Source organism: Anolis sagrei, chromosome X (genome assembly GCF_037176765.1).
Source record: "Anolis sagrei isolate rAnoSag1 chromosome X, rAnoSag1.mat, whole genome shotgun sequence".
Taxonomy (NCBI): domain Eukaryota; kingdom Metazoa; phylum Chordata; class Lepidosauria; order Squamata; family Dactyloidae; genus Anolis; species Anolis sagrei.
Genome location: NC_090034.1, coordinates 50,375,820 through 50,395,568, shown reverse-complemented (window position 1 = coordinate 50,395,568; position 19,749 = coordinate 50,375,820). Strand labels below are relative to the sequence as shown.

General features: G+C 41.4%; 1 protein-coding gene across 5 annotated transcripts in view; it reads left to right on the top strand.

The window, feature by feature from the left end:
* Positions 1 to 19,612, top strand: part of LOC132781163 (phospholipid-transporting ATPase ABCA1-like) — a 63,977-nt gene extending 44,365 nt beyond the window's left edge. For all 5 annotated transcript variants that reach the window (XM_067473354.1, XM_067473356.1, XM_067473355.1 and 2 more), the window contains 18 exons: positions 35 to 67; positions 1,468 to 1,573; positions 4,308 to 4,382; positions 4,614 to 4,783; positions 6,408 to 6,585; positions 6,662 to 6,777; positions 8,240 to 8,384; positions 8,482 to 8,605; positions 8,796 to 8,925; positions 9,307 to 9,427; positions 9,940 to 10,002; positions 11,854 to 11,960; positions 13,261 to 13,402; positions 13,501 to 13,635; positions 13,740 to 13,843; positions 15,033 to 15,125; positions 17,381 to 17,618; positions 17,699 to 19,612. In XM_067473354.1, coding sequence (XP_067329455.1) covers positions 35 to 67; positions 1,468 to 1,573; positions 4,308 to 4,382; positions 4,614 to 4,783; positions 6,408 to 6,585; positions 6,662 to 6,777; positions 8,240 to 8,384; positions 8,482 to 8,605; positions 8,796 to 8,925; positions 9,307 to 9,427; positions 9,940 to 10,002; positions 11,854 to 11,960; positions 13,261 to 13,402; positions 13,501 to 13,635; positions 13,740 to 13,843; positions 15,033 to 15,125; positions 17,381 to 17,618; positions 17,699 to 17,830 — 2,212 coding nt within the window. In that variant the 3' untranslated portion in view covers positions 17,831 to 19,612. The remainder of the gene's footprint in view (positions 1 to 34; positions 68 to 1,467; positions 1,574 to 4,307; positions 4,383 to 4,613; positions 4,784 to 6,407; positions 6,586 to 6,661; positions 6,778 to 8,239; positions 8,385 to 8,481; positions 8,606 to 8,795; positions 8,926 to 9,306; positions 9,428 to 9,939; positions 10,003 to 11,853; positions 11,961 to 13,260; positions 13,403 to 13,500; positions 13,636 to 13,739; positions 13,844 to 15,032; positions 15,126 to 17,380; positions 17,619 to 17,698) is intronic.
* Positions 19,613 to 19,749: the final 137 nt, after the last annotated feature.

Below are 19,749 nucleotides of genomic sequence, written 5' to 3'. Positions count from 1 at the left end.
CCACTGTGACCACCATTATTTTGTTTCCTTCTAGACTCAGAACCAAAAAATGGGTCAACGAACAGTGGTGAGTCTACCTCTCGCTAATCTTTCCACCATTTTTATGCCTCTCTTGTCTGTCTTCATCTTGAATTGTTTTCCCAGAACTGGACACAGATTTAGGCTCTGTCGTGCCCCGACAGAGTTTTATTATGTAAGCTTTAGTTAGAAGGGGTTCTGTTTTTTATTGCGTAGTTTATGGGAGGGAACGATAAGTAGCTCTTTCCTAGCCAGATCGAGCAGCTTCCCTGGAGCCAGAGTCATTTTGAAGAAGGTCCTAGAGGAGCAAAGAAGCAGAACACATTACACGTTTAGAAGTTGATGCTAAACGTTGTTGGGAAGTTGGTGTTATGAGTTGAAGAAACCTGGTATAGAAGGACAAGGCGAGAAAGAACACAGAAGGAAAGCAAGAACTACAGTTGAGTCAAGCCTCCAACTTTTCCTCCAAATTTTAGTTGTTAGTCCCAGGAGGAGTTTTGAATTTTGACTTTTATTACCTGACTAGCTTGGAGACCTGGCGTTATTTGAAAAAGGCATTGTTTGTGCTCGAAAGTTTAGTCTAGATCCAATGTTGGCTGGGTTCAGTGGGTGCAAGTGAACTGCAACTCCCATATGCTAAGGTCAATCACCTTCAAACCCCGCCTGTATGTACAGTTGGCCATGTTGGGTCTGCGTGCCAAGTATCATCCAGATCTGTCATCGGCTGGATTCAGTGCTTTCTGGATGCGAGTGAACTACAACTCCCATATGTCACGGATAATCACTCTCAAACCCCTCCAGTATGTTCTGTTGGTCATTGGGGTTCTTTGTGCCAGGTTTGGTCTAGGTCCATCATTGGTGGAGTTGAAAATGCTCCCTGGATGCAGAGTGAACTACAACTCCCATGCGGGTGGATCGGTTCCCCAAACCACTCCATTATGTTTTATTGGTCACCAAGTTTTTGTATGCCAAGTATGGTCCAGCTCCGTCATTGGTGGGGCTCACAGTGGTCTGTGGGAGCCGAATCAGGTGAAGATACTGCAGATTCCATCATCCATGGTCCATCCTCTCCAAAACTGCTCTAGCGCATATAATGGGTCGCGGGGTGTCTGTGTGCCAAGTTTGGTCCAGATCAGTCATTTGTGGGGGGTCTCAGTGGCCTGTGGAAATGGGAGCCAATCAGAAAGCTGAAATAAATATTGCTGCATACACCACCACATACATATATATAGATTAGATAGATAGATAGATTAAATATTCAATCAATTAAATTCCTTGTTAACATGAAATAGCTCGGAGGACAGAACGGGCTCTATCTTCCTATTGAATTTCATTGGCTTTTTTAGCTGTCGGATCATACTGCCGGCTTATGTTCCTTCTGGACCCAAATGCCTGATTTTTCCCCACTACTCCTTGTGATTCTAAACTTCTCTTTCCACTAATTACAAGGTACGGCGGATTGTCTTTGGGAGCCCTCAGCTCACAGGAGTTCCCATCATCCACGGAGATGGCGGCCGTTGCGAAGGCCTTTCGCAGCCTCCTTTTCATACCAAAGGTGAGTCTGAATTGGTGAAGGCCAAAGTCTGAATCCCTACTCAGTTGTGGAAACCTTCAACTCCTACTCCCTTATCTATCTATCTATCTATCTATCTATCTATCTATCTATATAATAAAAGTCAGTGTTTGTATGCGGAGGAAGGACGGGAGTTGTATGTGGCAGCATTCTGATTGGCTGCCCCTGTGGTACTATTTGCATATGGTCACTGATTGCCCACTATAACGTTCCGAGCTAGCAGAGGCAAAAGGAAAGGGGCCTGAGGCTGTCAGGAATGGTTGGAGTTGAAGTCCAAAACACCTTGTGGCCCCCAACAATGACAGAACAAGATGAAACCTGACACACAGACACCCCCTCCCCCCAAGACCCACTCAACATCCTGGTGCAGTTTGAGGGAGGATGGACCATGGATGACGGGACTTGCAGTACTTCAACTCACTTCCTTAGAGCACTGTGGCCCACACCAAGGACGGATCAGGACCAAACTTGGAACACAGAGGCCCAGTGGCCCACTTTACAACCTGGTGCGGTTTAGGGCAGGATGGGCCCTAAATGATGGGATTTGCAGTACCTCCACTCAATTCACTTTCCACAGAACATTGTAGCTCCTACAAATTACAGACCAGGTCCAAACTTGGCACACAGAGTACTCATGACCCACTCTACATCCTGCTGAAGTTTGGAGGAAGGTGGACCATGGATGATGGGACTTGCAGTACCTTCACTCAATTACTGAAACTACTGAGACCCTCATCCAATGACTGATCAAGACCAAACTTGGCACACAGAGCCCCCATGACCCACTCTACATCCTGCTGCAGTTTGGAGGAGGGTGGAGCATGGATGATGGGACTTCAAGTACCTTCACTCACTTCCTGAAAACAATGCAACCATCATCCAATGACCAATAAAGACCAAACTTGGCATGCAGAACCTCCATTACCCACTTTCTCTAATAACCCAGGCAGCACCAGGTCCCCAAGCTAGTTAAGAATAAATGTTTGAGTCTTTTTTCAGAGAAGAAAGCAGGCTGTTATCATCATCATCATCTTCATTGTTGTTGTTGTTGTTTACCATGGGATTTGCTGGTCATAAAGTGAGTTATAGTCTCCAAATCACAACCTCCGTGAACTGCTGCGAGCTGGATAGCAAGTATCCCAAAACCAAATAAAATACAGCGGAGTCCCTTTTCACAGCAAAAGCATGCTTCAGCCGGTCTATTAGCAGAGTCCTGCTGCCAGCATCTGACCTTATCTACACACTGTATAGTAAACTGATGGATTCAGGTTTTCACCCAAAATATCTGGAGGCTTTAATCTTCACCATTGCAATATATAGAAATGTACAAACAGGATACGCAGATCCACTTTCCTTGTCTTTGCAAACAATCAGAGTCATCAGATAGTCACATACAATACAGGCAGATACACTGAGTCACACAGGAGAGAGAAAGATGGATTCTTTCATTCTCCTTATATAACCACCTACTGATAGGTCACTAGTAAGGGACACTGGCTTTCAAATAACCCTGATATGGTCATGACTCCACCATTACCACATTCCCTTAGGTTAGTATTTCTCAACCTTCCTAATGCCACAACCTCTTAATGCAGTTCCTCATGTTGTGGTGACCCCCAATCATAAAATTATTTTTGTTGCTACTATATAACTGTAATTTTGCTAATGTAAATATCTTATATGTAGGATGTATTTTCATTCACTGGACCAAATTTGGCACAAGTATCTGCTACGCCCAAATCTCAATACTAGTGGGGTTGGAGGGGAATTGATTTTGTAATTTCAGAGTTGTAGTAGCTGGGATTTATAGGTCACCATTCTGAACTCCACCAATTATGAAATTGAACCAAACTTGGCACACAGAACTCCCGTGACCAACTGAAAATACTGGAAGGGTTTGGTGTGCATTGACCTTGAGTTCTGGAGTTGTAGTTCACCTACGTCCAAAGAGCACTGTGGACTCAAACAATGATACATCTGGACCAAACTTGGCACGAATACACAACATGCCAAAATGTGAACACTGGTGGAGTTTGGGGAAAATAGACCTTGACATTTAGGAGCTGTAGATGCTGGGATATATAGTTCACCTACAATCAAAGATCATTCTCAACTCCACCATCAATAGAATTGGGCCAAACTTCCTACACAGAGCTCCCATGCCTTAAGGGGACTTGCTGACACGAGCCCCCCTCCAGCCTCGCATGCTCTCCCTCACCTGCACATGCACCCCACGCTGTCATGCGCCGAGCACACCTGCTCTCCCTTCCCCACTAGGAGTCTCAGAAACAGCCCTCCCCTTGGCTGAGAGGCCGGCCAATCACAGAGGAGGAGGGCTTTTGGTGGGAGGGTTCACTGTCGGTTTCCAAAAAGGAAGAGAAGGACTAGTGGAGAGATCTTCAGCCTTCTCTGCCAAAGGAGTTCCTAAGACCATCAGAAATATATGTTTTCTGATGGTCTTTGGCGATTTCTCCGAAATCCCCGCATGACTCTACCAGAGGTCCCGACCCCCAGGTTGAGAAACATTGCCTTAGGTATTCCATCATGACATTCATAATAATTATCCAGGTGCCATTAATATACCACACGTTCATCAAACAGTATTTTCTTACATGATTAGAAATACTGTCCCATTTCTATCTAATATTACTACTACTACTACTATTATGTGTTTCAAAAAGACTATAAGTTAAGATATTTGTTTTCTTTTGCCTAGGGGAGTTCGCTTGACCGATTGCTGCATAACCTTGTCAGCTTTGTCGATGGGTTGGCAACGCGTCAGAACGTGAAGGTTTGGAAATACACCCATGTGGCATAACAGTTTCAGGGTTTTGGGTTCGAATCCTCCCTCGGCTTATTAAAATCCACTTTTGCAGCTTTGGAACACCCTTTGGAACCAAACTGGCAGAAATTCACCAGAATGGTTTGAGTGCTCGGCTATGGAAACCCACAGAAAGTTTCATATTTGTGTGCCTTGCTTAGAATTCTCCAAAAGTCCTTTCTTCTATTTTTGTTTCCACAGGTCTGGTTCAACAACAAAGGGTGGCATGCCATGGTTTCTTTTGTCAATGTGGCAAGCAATGGGATCCTAAGAGCACGCCTGCCGGTTGGGGTTGAGAGTCCGTATTTTGGCATTACGGCCATCAACCATCCCCTCAATTTGACCAAAGAGCAGCTCTCAGAGGCAGCATTGTGAGTAATACCAATCTATATCTAGGTATATAAATAAAAATGTAATGTTCGTTTGTGGGATTAACAGAACTCAAAAACCACTGGGCGAATTGAAACCAAATTTGGACACAAGACACCTCTCAGGCCAATGAGTGACCATCATTCATAAATACACTGAAAAACACTGCGGAAGGGACTTAAAAAGCCAAAAACCAAAAGATACATTACAATGCATGCGCAAAACCACATATATACACATATACACAAATATATATACACAAATTATTTTCAAATAACTCGGGCACCACTGGGTATCCGAGGTAGTAATAAATAAAAATAATAACAGCAGCATCAAAAACAACAATAGTAATAGTAATATAGATTGAATATTCTTTATCCCAAATGCTTGGGGCCAGAAGTGTTTTGGATTTCCCCAAATTTTTCACCGACACATCATAAAAGATCTTTGAGACCAGATCCGAGCCATGAGAAGAGTAAGAAATAAAATTATTATTTTAATTAAACCCTTGATGTTTCATAGACAGCTTTTATGCATTATCCTAATAATCATTTTGTACAACACTGTAATTTCATTTGTTCTTGATAGTTTGTGTGCCTGAATCAATTTGTCGATGAAAGTGCAATGACTACAGAATCACTCTCTCAGCCAATTTTGGATTTCCAAATAAGACATGCTTACATCACAACAACAACAACTACTACTACTACTACTAATAATAATAATAATAATAATAATAATAATAATAATAACTTATGCCACAAATGCCATCTGCCTGCGACAAAGAACTGGTTGGATCACAAGCCTGAAAAGGTTACAGGAAACGAACACGTCAAACTACTCTGGGACTTCCAAATTCAGACTGACAGAGTTTTGAAGGACAATTCTCCTGACCTCACAATTGTGTTAAAAAACAAAGTAATTATTGTCGATGTTGCAATCTCATGCAACAGCAGGATTGAAGAGAAACAACTCCTGGAAAAGCTGACATGATCCAAGGATTTAAAGATTGAACTGCAAAGACTCTGGCACAAGCCAAGAAAGGTGGTCCCAGTGGTGATCGGCACACTGGGCGCAGTGCCTAAAGACCTTGACCTGCACTTAAACACAATCCGTGCTGACAAAATTACCATCTGTCAGCTGCAAAAGGCCACCTTACTGGGATCTGCACGCATTATTCGCTGATACATCACAGTCCTAGACAATTGGGAAGTGCCCAGCGTGTGATCCAATACAATCTACTGTGTACTAATCTTGTTGTGTTTCTAATAATAATAATAATAATAATAATAATAATAATAATAATAATGTTTATTTATGCCTCACTTTTTCTCTCCAAAAGAAGACTCAAATTGCATCATTAGGTGCCTTATTGCTCCCAAAACTCCACTCTTTAGGCTATATATCAGAGGCAACAATAGCCTACAGATTTGTTGGTGATTTCCCATCCAAACATTTGCCAGAACCAACCCTCCTTAGCATCCAAGATCAGACAAGTGCCTTGAAGGTATTTAAGGCAATTGTTATTGGTGAAGTAACTGTTAGTGTCATTATTATATCCTGAGCTTATTGTCGGTATTCCCATTCAATCTCTTAATTCCTTCCGTCCATGTTTCTTCCACCCAGAGTGGCCACTTCAGTAGATGTCTTGGTCTCCATCTGTGTCATGTTTGCGATGTCCTTTGTCCCGGCGAGCTTCGTCCTCTTCCTAATCGAAGAACGTGTCACCAAATCCAAGCACCTTCAGATTGTCAGTGGGATGAAACCAGTGGTTTACTGGTTGGGGAACTTTGCCTGGGATATGGTAAGAAAGGTGGCGGGCCAAAGAGGTCTCCCTCTGTTTCTGTCGCCTTCCTCCACATTGTGTCCTCTTCCCGCAGTGTAACTACCTCGTGCCGGCTGTCTTGGTGGTGTTCATTTTCCTGTGCTTCCAGCAAAAGTCGTATGTCTCAGCGGCCAACCTCCCGTCTCTTGTTCTGCTTCTGCTTCTTTATGGGTAAGGTCTGTGGAAGGTGGGATCAGAAGTCTAACTCGAGTTGGTTATTATGATGAGAGTCAGTTGTCTTAGATGAGAGTGTTATGAGGATCTAAGGTGAGAGTTAGTTGCCAAAGATAAGAGTCACTTGTTAAAACAAGTGTCTGTTGTTAAGATGCTAGTCAGTGGAGAAGGTGAGACTAACTTGAGCCATTTAAGACAAGATTTAGCTGTCTAAGGTGAGAGTTATTAGGATGGGAGCCATTTAAGACGAGAGTCAGTTGCCTAAGATGAGAGTTTTTGAAGACAAGAGTCAGTTGAGAATCAGTTGTCAAGTTGAGTAATTTAAGATAAGATTCAGTTGTCTAACATGAGTGTTTTTATGATGAGATTCAGTTAAGACGACACTAATCTGAGACAAGAGTCATTTAAGATGAGAGTCAGTTGTTAAGGTCAGTTGTCGAAATGAGACTGCTATATTTACTTGATTCTAATGCTCACATTTTTGACTAAATTACCTTTCCAAAATTTGGGTGCACATTATTTTATGATTTATTTATTTATTTACAGTATTTATATTCCGCCCTTCTCACCCCGCAGGGGACGCAGGGCGGATTACAATGTACACATATATGGCAAACATTCAATGCCAAAGACACACAACAGATATAGACAAACAATCAGAGGCTATTTAACTTTTCTGACCGCCAGGAGAGCTGTCGCTTTCATCGTCCATCTGTGACACTGATGAAATACTTCCGCATTCCCCGCATGCTTTGCTGGAGTCTTTTTTACGGCCTCATAAATTAGTTAAATTAGCCTCCCCACACATAGGTGGTACCTAATTTTCCTACTTGACAGATAAAACTGTCTTTCGGGTTACAAAGGTCGACAACAAGCTACACAATTGGTCAGAAGCTCACTCCGACCTGGGCTGGCTTCAAACTCATGACCTTATGGTCAGAAGTGATCTTAATGCAGCTGACACTCAGCTGTGCCACAGTCCCGGTGCACAAAGCATTAGCTTAGTGTAATATGGTAAAAAAAATTGGGTTCAGAGTTTTGAAAATTGAGGTGCACATTAGATTCGGTGGTGCATTAGACCCGAGTAATTTGAGATGAGAATAATTTAAGTCGAGAGTTGTTAAGATGAGAATCAGCTGCTAAAACAAGACTAATTTGAGATGAGATTCATTTATGATGAGAGTCAGTTAAGATTTATTATAATTAATAAGATTTATTATAATTTATTTTTATATAAATAAATAAAGATGAGTCCGTTGTGGAAATGAGACTAATTTGAGATGAGAATAATTGAAGATGAGAATTGTTAAAGAAGTGAGTCAGTTGCTAAAACAAGAAAAGAGTCATTTAAAACCAGAATTAAGTCCAGAGCCAGCCATTCAAGACAAGAGTCAGTTGTGAGAATGAAAACTATCTGCTTGCCCTGTGATGAATCCACTTTCTTTCCGCCTCTTTCCAGCTGGTCCATAACTCCCCTGATGTACCCGGCCTCCTTCTTCTTCAGCATCCCCAGTACTGCTTATGTGGCCCTGACCTGCATCAACCTCTTCATCGGCATCAACGGGAGCGTGGCCACCTTCGTTCTGGAGCTCTTCACCGATCAGGTGAAGTTTCCTTGATCCCCGCATCACAGCAAAGTTCCTCGACTTGATGGAAAGCTTCCTTCTCCAGTGACTTACGTCCTCTTTCTTTCCTACCTAGACATTGAATGACGTCAATGTCATCCTTAAGAAAGCGTTCCTCATCTTCCCGCACTTCTGCCTCGGCCGCGGACTGATCGACATGGTCAAGAACCAAGCCATGGCAGATGCTTTTGAGCGATTTGGTAAGCGGGACTGACAGTTGGCTAAAATAAGATGGCTATAACTTGCGTTTTGGGGACGTCCCATTACATTCAATTTCCTGTGTCATCTCCAAGTCTCGTTCACTTGATGCCAGTGGTGCAAAAAACCACTTCCAGCTCAACAGAGGATGATAAGAGAATGTGTATCAATCCTCTCTTTGTTTTTCACCAGGTGATCAAAAGTTTGTTTCCCCGCTGAGTTGGGAGCTAGCTGGGAAGAATATTTTTGCCATGGCAGTCGAGGGTGTCCTCTTTTTCTGCTTCACCCTCTTGATGCAATACAAATTCTTCCTCCCTCTCCGGTAAGACAGCCTTTTTGAAAGCACAGAAGGTAAATTGTAATACTGGGTCAACATGGAGGGGGTGGGGAGGGAGAGCAGTTTTAAAGACTTATAAGATCATGAAGTTTTCAATAAATAAATGTAGATGGCCAAATTAAACTTCATGTCAATAAACATAAATAGCCTGAGCTCACCAGTTAAACGGTATACACTATATAAACTGTTAAAAGATCAATAGGTATATAAGACAGCCTTTTTGAGTAGGTGGGATTCAAGTTTTCAGCCTCCAGGGCTAGGAGAGTGGGACTTGCCCCATGTCACCCACCAAGTAGGGATTTGAACCTGGGTCTCTAGAGTCCCAACACCCAGGAACTCTCCAGATCCCTCTTTTCCCCCTTCTAGATTCTTTCCTGTTGAACTACCTCCATTGGAAGAAGAGGATGAAGATGTGGCCAAAGAAAGGCGGAGGGTCACCAGGGGATCTCTACAGAGGGACATCTTGGTCCTGCAAGACCTCACCAAGGTGAGGAGACTGAGACTGGCAGGGTGCCTTTTAGATCACCCGTTATTAAGGCCATGGACTAGATAATAGTCTCTGCTCAGACGCTATAGCAAAACCTAAACTGGGTCATCAGTCTCATCATTGGCCTTTCAATATCGCTCTGTATGCCAGTAACTGTACACTCCCAGGAACAAAGAACCACTCACAGATAAATCTGAATACAATTCTTTATTTTCCAAACCATACAGCAAGGTAGAAAGCCAAATCTAAATTCCTAACATTCCCAGCTACTAATTATATCCCCTTGTTGTCTTTCAAGTGTTTACACATTCCCACAGGCACTGCTTTCTATCTGAATAACAATTACTTGCTATCTATCTGGACACCAGCCTTGAGTAGCTAGATGGCCCCACATTTACAATTTAGTATATCACAATGACTTACAGTCCCAAGGTGGCATGATCTGCTCTTCAGGTTTCCTTTGAAGATGAAGATGTGATTCATGACACTATATTTGATTCAATTGTCAACAGGTTTACCGGAGGAACAAGAAGCCGGCGGTGGATCGCTTATGTCTGGGAATTCCTGCAGGAGAGGTGAGGCATGGAGCTTGATTTATGAGTAAGCCTCACTCAACCGCTCGGAGTGTGGATCACTCGCCAACCTGGGCTGGGACAGGATCCCTTGTGCTATGGATAACTCACTGCGAACAAGATCCTGTGGACTGTGGATCACTCATTATATTGGGTGGAAAACACTATCTGTTGGACTTAGGGATGTGCGATCCATAAAAAATGGTCCAAAAGTCATTACAAAACTGGGGGCACTGGTTCTTCGTTTCTAAAGTGTTTCTAAAGTATACTTAGTAAAATTTTTGTTACTATAGCGAGACTAACGTAATTTCTTTACTATTTCGTTAAAAGTAATGGCACATAATTAAATTACTATAATTGGGGAAACTTCAGGGGCTTCTATCCCTTATTTTTAAAGCTATTGGGGTGAAACTTGCTACAGTGGTAGAACACATTTGCCACTGTTAGCCCACCAAATATCGGAAAATTTCATTAATCCACAGATAAGTATCCACTTATCCAATTTTTTATAAACAACATTTTTAAAATAATAATAAATATCTGTTCCAATTTGAAAGTGTTATTTCCTGTTTAATTGTGCATTCCTTATTTTGAAAGTAGTTGTTCTACTCCAGAAACGTTGTTTTTGTGGCAGAAACTTCGTTAAATTGGTAGAGACTCAAGAAAGCAAAATGTGCTATAAGACGATGTCCTTTATGCAAATACAAAATTTTTACAGTGTAATAAACATTCGCCATGTTTTTTTTATGACAGAACCATTTAGGAACTACCACTGATAACCCAGGAACAGAAATCATAGTGTAGAATATTAACAAATGTATTGGAATTCTGGCTGGCTACAGACCGATCTCCTCTCCTAATTGGGGCTTTCTGATGTTGATGCAGTCTGGGAAATGGAGTTTAGGGCAGAACATTTTGAATTCTTTAGCATAGGGCTCCTCCCCTTCCCAAACTGCATTTCCCAGAGTTCTGTGCTGTTCCCAAAATGCACTGCTCCCTCTTTTCACGGCTCCTAACGCCGAGACTCCATTAATTCCAGGCAGGCAGGCAGCCTTTTTGGCTTAATGGCTTTGCTTCTCTGCACTGAATATAAAATTGACTTTTGGAACCTTCCGAGATTTACAAAACTAAAACGAAAAAGTATGGGGTCAGTTTCGATTCTAAAATAATTGGTGTGGGCCATGCAAATGATTGGATATGGCTTCCAACTGGAAAAACTTCCAATTTTCTTACGATTTCTGACACTTCCTAGTTGGACTGTGGCTTACTCACTAGCCCACTCTGGGAAGTGTGTAACAATGCCTTATCTGCAAAGTTAAGATCTGGACTCCAAAGACAAGATGACTTTCATTGGGTTGTTGTATGTTATTCCGGGCTATATGGCCATGTTCTAGAGGCATTTTCTCCTGACGTTTCACCTGCATCTATGGCAAACATCCTCTGAGGTTGTGAGGTCTGTTGGAAGTAGGAAATTGGGTTTATATATCTGTGGAATGACCAGGGTGGGACAAAGGACTCTTGTCTGCTGGAGCTAGGTGTGAATGTTTCAACTGACCACCTTGATTAGCATTTGATGGGTTGGCAGTGCCTGGGGGAATCTTTTGTTGAGAGGTGATTAGATGTGCCTGATTGTTTACTCTCTGTTGTTTTGCTGTTGTAATTTTAGAGTTTTTTAATACTGGTAGCCAGATTTTGTTCATTTTCATGGTTTCCTCCTTTCTGTTGAAATTGTCCACATGCTTGTGGATTTCAATGGCTTCTCTGTGTAGTCTGACATGGTGGTTGTGAGAGTAGTCCACTCTTTCATTATTTGCAATCTTTCTCTCTTTCATTTTTAAATAATCCTACTCCTAGTGTTTTGGTCTCCTCGGGGTGAATGGCGCAGGGAAGACATCAACGTTCAAAATGCTGACAGGCGACTCGGATGTGACATTGGGCAAAGCCTTCCTGAAAGGTTACAGGTCAGTTTGGGAGGTTTGGGGGAGTTTCTGGATGACCTGAAACGAGCAGGTTTAAAACCATGTCCCGCTCAGCACTCTCTCCTTTAAAAATATGTATTTATTTATTTTATCACAATTCAATACATATGTTATGCATTGTTTGTATTACAGCAGACACATAATATCCAATACAATCTACCATACATTAACTTTTGGCATCTAGTGTTATTTTTATGCTTATACATATTTTCTATCCCTCACCACCATGCTCCCCTCCCCCGAGCCACTGCTTTTATATATCATCTGTCCAAAATTTCATTTCCTCTTGTGGAGGTAACTTTCTGTCTTTCTTTTCAAATCCTTTTTCAATAATTTTTTTCCATACATTATCAAAATCACTTGGTTTTATATCCCTCTTTTAACTTTTAATGTAAAAGTCAGCTTATCATTTATTGCCAATTTCCATACTTTCTTGTCCCACTCTTCTATTTGTGTATTTACTTCCCTTTTCCAATTCCTTCCTATAAGCAGTCTTGCTACTGTTAGTAAGTTTGTTACCGCATCTTTATCCTCTTTTTTCAGCTGTTTATTATTATATAATGATAATAAAGCTATACTAAGACTTCTATTTTAATGTTCTTTATATCCTCTATTTCTCTAAATACTTTTCTCCAGAAATTACTTGCATTATTACATTGCCACCACATATGTATATATGTTCCCGATTCTTGGCATCCTCTCCAGCAATTTTTTGAATAGTTTTTATTTATATTTGCTCTTTTTATTGGTGTCAGATACCATTTCCATATTAACTTATACCAATTTTCTTTAACCCGTATTGATACATTTTTCAAATGCCTTTGTCTCCATAATTGTAACCACTCTGTTTCATTTATTTTATCCCTAAATCTTCTTCCCAGATCTCCTTGAAAGTTATTCTTTATTTTTCCTTTGTTTATTTCAATTATTATCTTGTATACTTTACTAGTTAATCCGTTCAAATTTATATGTTCCTCGATATCCCTTCCATTTTGTATTATTTGTTCGAATTGATTAAGCTTACTTCCATTATTATTATTTTTTACTCAATTTCTGAACCACGTTCTAAATGTATGCAGTGGAACCATGTCAATTTTATTTCTCTAAATGATTCCATAATCATTTCCTTTATCCAATCCCCTATTTTGTCTAAGTTTTTTCCCCCTTACCTTTTTATCTGTTATATATATATACATTTCTTTTCTCTCTCCTTATGTGGCATCTGCTTCCTTTGCTCTGATATGTCTCTATCAACATCTCTCTGCCTCCTGCTTAACTGCAGTGTGACCAAAGATCTACAGATGGTCCACCAGAACATGGGCTATTGCCCTCAGTTTGATGCCATCAATAGCCTCTTGACTGGCCGGGAACACTTGACCTTCTACTGTCGCCTGCGAGGTGTTCCTGAGAATGAAATTCCTGGGGTAAGAGCACCTTATTTTGAAAACAAGATGTGCAGAGATCTTGCAAATGACTTGAAGTCACAGGTCAACATTTGGTAACAATCCTGTCACTTTCTTAGGTGGTTAAATGGGGATTGGCGACCCTCGGACTGGTGCAATACGCAGACCGACTTGCTGGCCGATATAGCGGGGGTAACAAGCGCAAGCTTTCGACGGCCATCGCTCTCATTGGTGCCCCGCCGGTTATTTTCCTGGTTAGTAATATTGGGGAGTCCGCATTGTCCATGGCTTGTCAGTGGTATTAATTGAGAGTTGAAAATATATTTATATATTTGATTGCGGGTTTCTTTGCCACCAGGATGAGCCCACAACTGGGATGGACCCTCGGGCCAAGCGTTTCTTATGGAACTGCATCCTTGGGGTGATCAAAGATGGCAGATCCGTGGTACTCACGTCCCACAGGTAAGTGGAGAACTCTCCATTCCTGGACTATCATACAATTATGTTTATAGCACAACCCTCATATCTGCAAGGGATGCGTTCTTGACTTACCATGGAAATATGTATGATAGCAACTGGGGTGTGATCCTGGACTCATAGCTGAGCCTAGAACCTCAGGTCTCGGCGGTGACCAAGGGAGCATTTGCACCGTTAAAACTTGTGTGCCAGCTGCACCCGTACCTTGGGAAGTCTGACTTGGCCACAATAGTCCACGCTCTAGTTACATCCCGTATAGCAGTGGTTCTCAACCTGGGGTCCCCAGATGTTTTTGGCCTTCAACTCCCAGAAATCCTAACAGCTGGTAAACTGGCTGGGATTTCTGGGAGTTGTAGGCCAAAAACATCTGGGGACCCCAGGTTGAGAACCACTGCTGTATAGACTACTGGGGTTGCCTTTGAAGATGGTCCGGAAGCTTCAACTAGTCCAACGAATGGCAGCCAGGTTGTTAACAGGAGCGGCGCTCAGGGAGCATACAACCCCCTTGTTGCGCCAGCTCCACTGGCTGCCAGTTTGCTACCGGGCCCAATTCAAAGTGCTGGCTTTGGCCTATAAAGCCCTAAACGGTACTGGCCCAACTTACCTGTCCAAACGTATCTCCCCTTACGAACCACTGAGGACTTTAAGATCATCTGGGGAGGCCCTGCTCTCGGTCTTGCCGTCGTCACAAGCACGTTTGGCGGGGACGAGAGACAGGGCCTTCTCAGTGGTGGCCCCTCGGCTATGGAATGCCCCCCCTAGGGAAATCAGATCTGCTCCCTCCCTCTTGACGTTTCGGAGGCAAGTTAAAACGTGGCTATTCAAGCAAGCGTTTACAAATACAAAGTAGCTAATATAGGAAATCGAATGACCTGACAATGGAATTGGACAAGGCTTGAGAATAATGAGACGCTGATGATGTTGCTTTTATAGCTTTTGTGATGTCTTATACTGTTTAATGTTTTTTATCTATTATGTTTTATGTATACTGATTTGTTGGTAACCTCCTTGAGTCGCCAATTGGCTGAGAAAGGCGGTATACAAATACAGTAAATAATAATAATAATAATAATAATAATAATAATAATAATAATCAAACTCTGTGAATGAGTGAGCAGAACGTTGCCCTGGAGGACCTAGAGGATATCTCTCTTTCTTCTTTTTCACCTGTTAGCATGGAAGAGTGTGAAGCATTGTGCACCCGAATGGCCATCATGGTGAACGGACGTTTCCGGTGCCTTGGGAGTGTGCAACATTTGAAGAACAGGTAAGGTTGAGCTTGATATGGCATCGTCCGTGTAAGAAATTCTCTACCACAAAAACGGCTCTCAGATGTATACAAATAATACTATTCCTTAGGTATTCTCTTGGTCCTCCAGACTATATGGTGTTGTCATAAATACTTTTCAAACTTTAAAAAGAATTAAAAGGTTATTTTATTTTGCTCGCATTGAAACAGAGTATATCACAGAGCAAGACAGTAAAGAAAGAAGTCACATACAGACTGTAACTATTACATTGGGTACACAAACAAGGGGAATTACGTTTTCACTCAACAATCACACACATATAAACATTCACTCATCCTCATGCATACATTACCATCTCTTCTCCTGAAAAAGAGACCCCAAAGTAGGCCAGATTGCGTTCCCAGCAAATCTGCCATTCTGCAAATACACCATCTTCCTCCATCCCTTAGAGAAGATGGTAGGTGGAGTAGACTCCATTGTCTGCCACAATTTTTGGATTGTAATAAGGTCTCTTATCTAGCAATGTTTTTGCTGATCTTGCGCCAAAAGTTGAAAATGAACGACAAGTTGTTTTCCAGCTAAGACATCCTGACTCCATCAGTTCCTGAACAGATGCTAGTTTTTCTACCTTAAATGATAATTGGTTTTACCTCTTATCATAAGGAACCATTGTAAGCACTTCCTTAGTTAAAAGAGTCATGGTTTTTGGTGATGTAAACATGTTGTTTGCCACCACAGAGTTAATCATTTATCTCTCATAATCAGTATCAGCAGTTCAGCAACTTTTTAATTACAGTTCATCACTTTGTAGTTTTCCAGGCTTCGTCTTAGGATGGCCCTGTAGACCCCAACCTTCGATACAATTCCATTCAAACCGATTCTATTCTGGCTAGGTTGGCTTTTCAATTTTATATTGTTAATAGTTTGAATCCTAAGTATTCATCTTTTTAATATTTAGGTGTGGAAATTTAATTTTTACGATATCATTGTTTAGCTTTAATGGTTAATGTCTTTGTTATTATGACATTGAATGGCGTTGTTTGTTGGAAAGCGCCCTGAGTCCCCACGGGGAGATAGGGCGAGATATAAATTTTATGAATATTGAGAATATTTTTGTATATAGTTTTATGATTATTTTTGTGAATATTTTCACGAATATTTTTGCTAATGTTTTCATGATTGTTTTGTGAATATTTTCATGAATATGTTTCCAAATATTTTTGCGAATACTTTTGTGATATTTTTGTGACTATTTTCATTATTTTTGTGAATTTATGTCATTTTGTGAATATTTTCATGATTATTTTTGTGAATACATTTTGTGTATATATTTTATGCAAATATTGTTTGCAAATATTTTTGTGATTATTTTTGAGAATATTTTTACGATTAATATCTGAACTTTTTTTGCAAATATTTTTGTGAATATTTTTGTGAATAATCTTTGCAAATATTTTTGTGATTATTTTTGTGAAGTTTCATGATGAGTTTTGTGAATATTTTCATTATTTTTGTGAATACTTTTGTAAACATATTTTATGATTATTTTGTCAAAAATTCTGAATTTTTAATGATTATTTTTGTGAATATTTTAATTATTTTGTGAATAGTTTCATGATTATTTTGTGATCATGTTTTGTGAATATCTTCCTGTACATATTATATGTGATTATTTTTGTGAATATGATTATGAATATTTTTGTGAATATTTTCATGATTATTTTTGTGAAAATTTTTGCGACTAATTTTGTGAATATTTTTGTTATTATTTTAATAATATTTTTGTGAATACTTTCATGAATGTTTTTGTGAATATTTTGATGAATTTTATTATAAATATTATTTCTACACCATATTTATGACATTGTCGCTGGGCCAAATGTACTATACTTGTGAACCTTTGCTGGCTGTTGCAGATTAATGTGGATGTTTTGTTTAGAGTTTATGTTATTATATAATTTTGTCTGATTACGTGTAGTTTAATTTATTAATGTTAGGTTTAATTTACTGATGTTAGGCTTGAATTTGATGTTAGGCTTGAATTTGATGTTAGGTTTTAATGTTATTTTCATATGTGGGTTTTTCCTGGGATTTTATGACAGCGTTTGTTTGTTTTATGTAGGTATTGAATGTTTGCCGCCCTGAGTCCCCTTGGGGAGATAGGGCAGAAAACATTATTATTATTATTATTATTATTATTATTATTATTATTATTATTTCATTTCAATTTGGAGGCTTAATCTGGAATCGTCCTCTTCCCCATTCTGTCTAGGTTTGGTGATGGATACACTATTATTCTCCGGGTCTCAGACTCGGAAACGGCTCCCTTGGAGACCTTGATCCAAGACTCTTTCCCTGGGGTGGTCCTCAAAGAGAAGCACCATTGCACACTCCAATACCAGCTGCCATCTGGCAGTTGCTCTCTGGCGAGGATCTTCGGCATCCTCGCAGCCCACCGGGGTGACTACCGCATTGAGGACTATTCCGTCTCGCAGACTACCCTCGACCAGGTAAGCCCTAGCTAGGAGGCATATTGGAGGAGACGGGATATGTAAGGACACTAATGTCTCTTCTTTCCCCCCATTTCAAGGTGTTTGTCCACTTTGCCAAAGAACAAAGTGATGGCGCTCCAACTGCTGACCGCCCTGAAATGGCACCCAGACCTTGGCGCAGAATCTTGCGATTCCTGGAGGATAAAAACGTCCAAGAGACGAGGGTCTGAAAAGGCTGTTTGGACCCAGGACCGTGAACTGAGTACGGGGAGAGCATCACCCCACTCGTTGAAATATGGGGATCGGTCGAGCTGACCGTCCCCGAAGCTGGACTTTGGGCAATGGGGGCTGGACTTTGCTTTCCTTGTGCTTGCAGAAGCTGCTTTCCCAAAGGAATGGCTGTAAGGACGGGGACTTTTTCTGCAGGGAACCTCCCTCTCTGGTAGAGATTTGGACCCACAGAATTCGCTCTCTATATATTTAGGACCGTTCCCTGTCCTCTTTCCGGCTCTTCTATTCTGTATGATAAGAGCGGCCTTTCCAAATTGAGAGAGTCGTTGGACTATCACTCCCATTGCTTTTTTGCGGCATTATTTGCAGCCGGTTTGCACTTTCAGAAACACTGCTCTTTGGGATGTATTCCTATCGGTGATGAATGTACACTCTGCACTTTGAAGGAATGGTAGTAATAAAGAAAGAGGCAGCTGTCAAACCTGGAGGGAAAGGAGACAACCTTCCTTCCTTCCTCTCTTCTATCCTTCCTTCCTTCCTTCCTTCCTCCCTTCTATCCTTCCTTTCTTCCTTCCTTCTTTCCTTCCTTCTTCCCTCCCTTCCATCCTTCCTTCCTTCTTTCTTCCGTTCCTTCCTTCTTTCCTTCCCTCTTCCTTCCATCCTACTTACCTTCTTCCCTTCCTTCCTTCCTTCTTCCCTTCCTTCTTCCCTTCCTTTCTTCCTTTCTTCCTTTCTTCCTTTCTTCCTTTCTTCCTTTCTTCCTTCCTTCCTTCCTTCCTTCTTCCCTTCCTTCCTTCCTTCCTTCCTTCCATCCTTCCTTCCTTTCTTTCCTTCTTCCTTCCTTCCTTCCATCCATCCATCCATCCATCCATCCATCCTACGTACCTTCTTCCCTTCCTTCCTCTTTCCTTCCTTCCTTCCTTCCTTCCTTCCTTCCATCCATCCATCCATTCTACTTACCTTCTTTCCTTCCTCCTTCCTTCCTTTCTTCCTTCCTTCCTTCCTTCCTTCCTTCCTTCTTCCCTCCTTCTCTTTCTTCCTTCTTCCCTTCCTTCTTCCTTCTTCCTTCCTTCCATCCATCAATCCATCCATCCCACCTTCTTCCCTCCCTCCCTCTCCCCTTCCCTCCTTGTCTTCTTAGATTGGATGGCTGGATGGCCATTTGTCAGGGGTGATTTGAATGCAATATTCCTGCTTCTTGGCAGGGGGTTGGACTGGATGGCCCATGAGGTCTCTTCCAACTCTATGATTCTATGATTCTATGATTTCCCCCCTTTTCTTTCAAGTTTTCCCTCCTTCCCTTTTTGCCTTTCCAGTTTCATTTCTTCCTTCCTCACCTTCTGTCTTTCTAGTTTTTTTTCTTTGGTTCTTTCCAAATTCCTTCCTTCCCCTCTTTCCATCCCTTCCTTCCTTCCTTCCTTCCTTCCTTCCTTCCTTCCTTCCTTGTCTTTCTGATGTCCTCTCTTCCCTCCCTGTTTCCTTTTCCCCTTTCTTCTTTGCTGTCTTTCCTTCCAATCTGTTTTCTGTCACTTCACTTTGGGATTGAAAGCGTCCTATCTGTTTCCCATCCATCCCAAATCCATTCTGTCGAAGGCAGTCACATCTTCCTATATGTATGCAGCTCTCCATTCCCTTGCTTTTATCTTCCTTCCTTCCTTCCTTCCTTCTCTCTACGGCTACCTGTTGCCTGATTCTTATCCTTTACAATAAAATATAGCAATATAGCAACGGCCATGGCAACCAAGGAGAGGAATAAACCCGCCGTCTGGCGTAAGATAGTCTTTTGCATCTTGGCTGTTTTTTTTCCCCCAGAGAAGGCATCCCCGCCGAGCCCCCAATTTCACAGTTGGCTGAGCTTGACCTCTGTCTGCCTCTTTAAAGGGGTTCACCCCCCTCTCTGCAGCCCACCTCTGCCTTC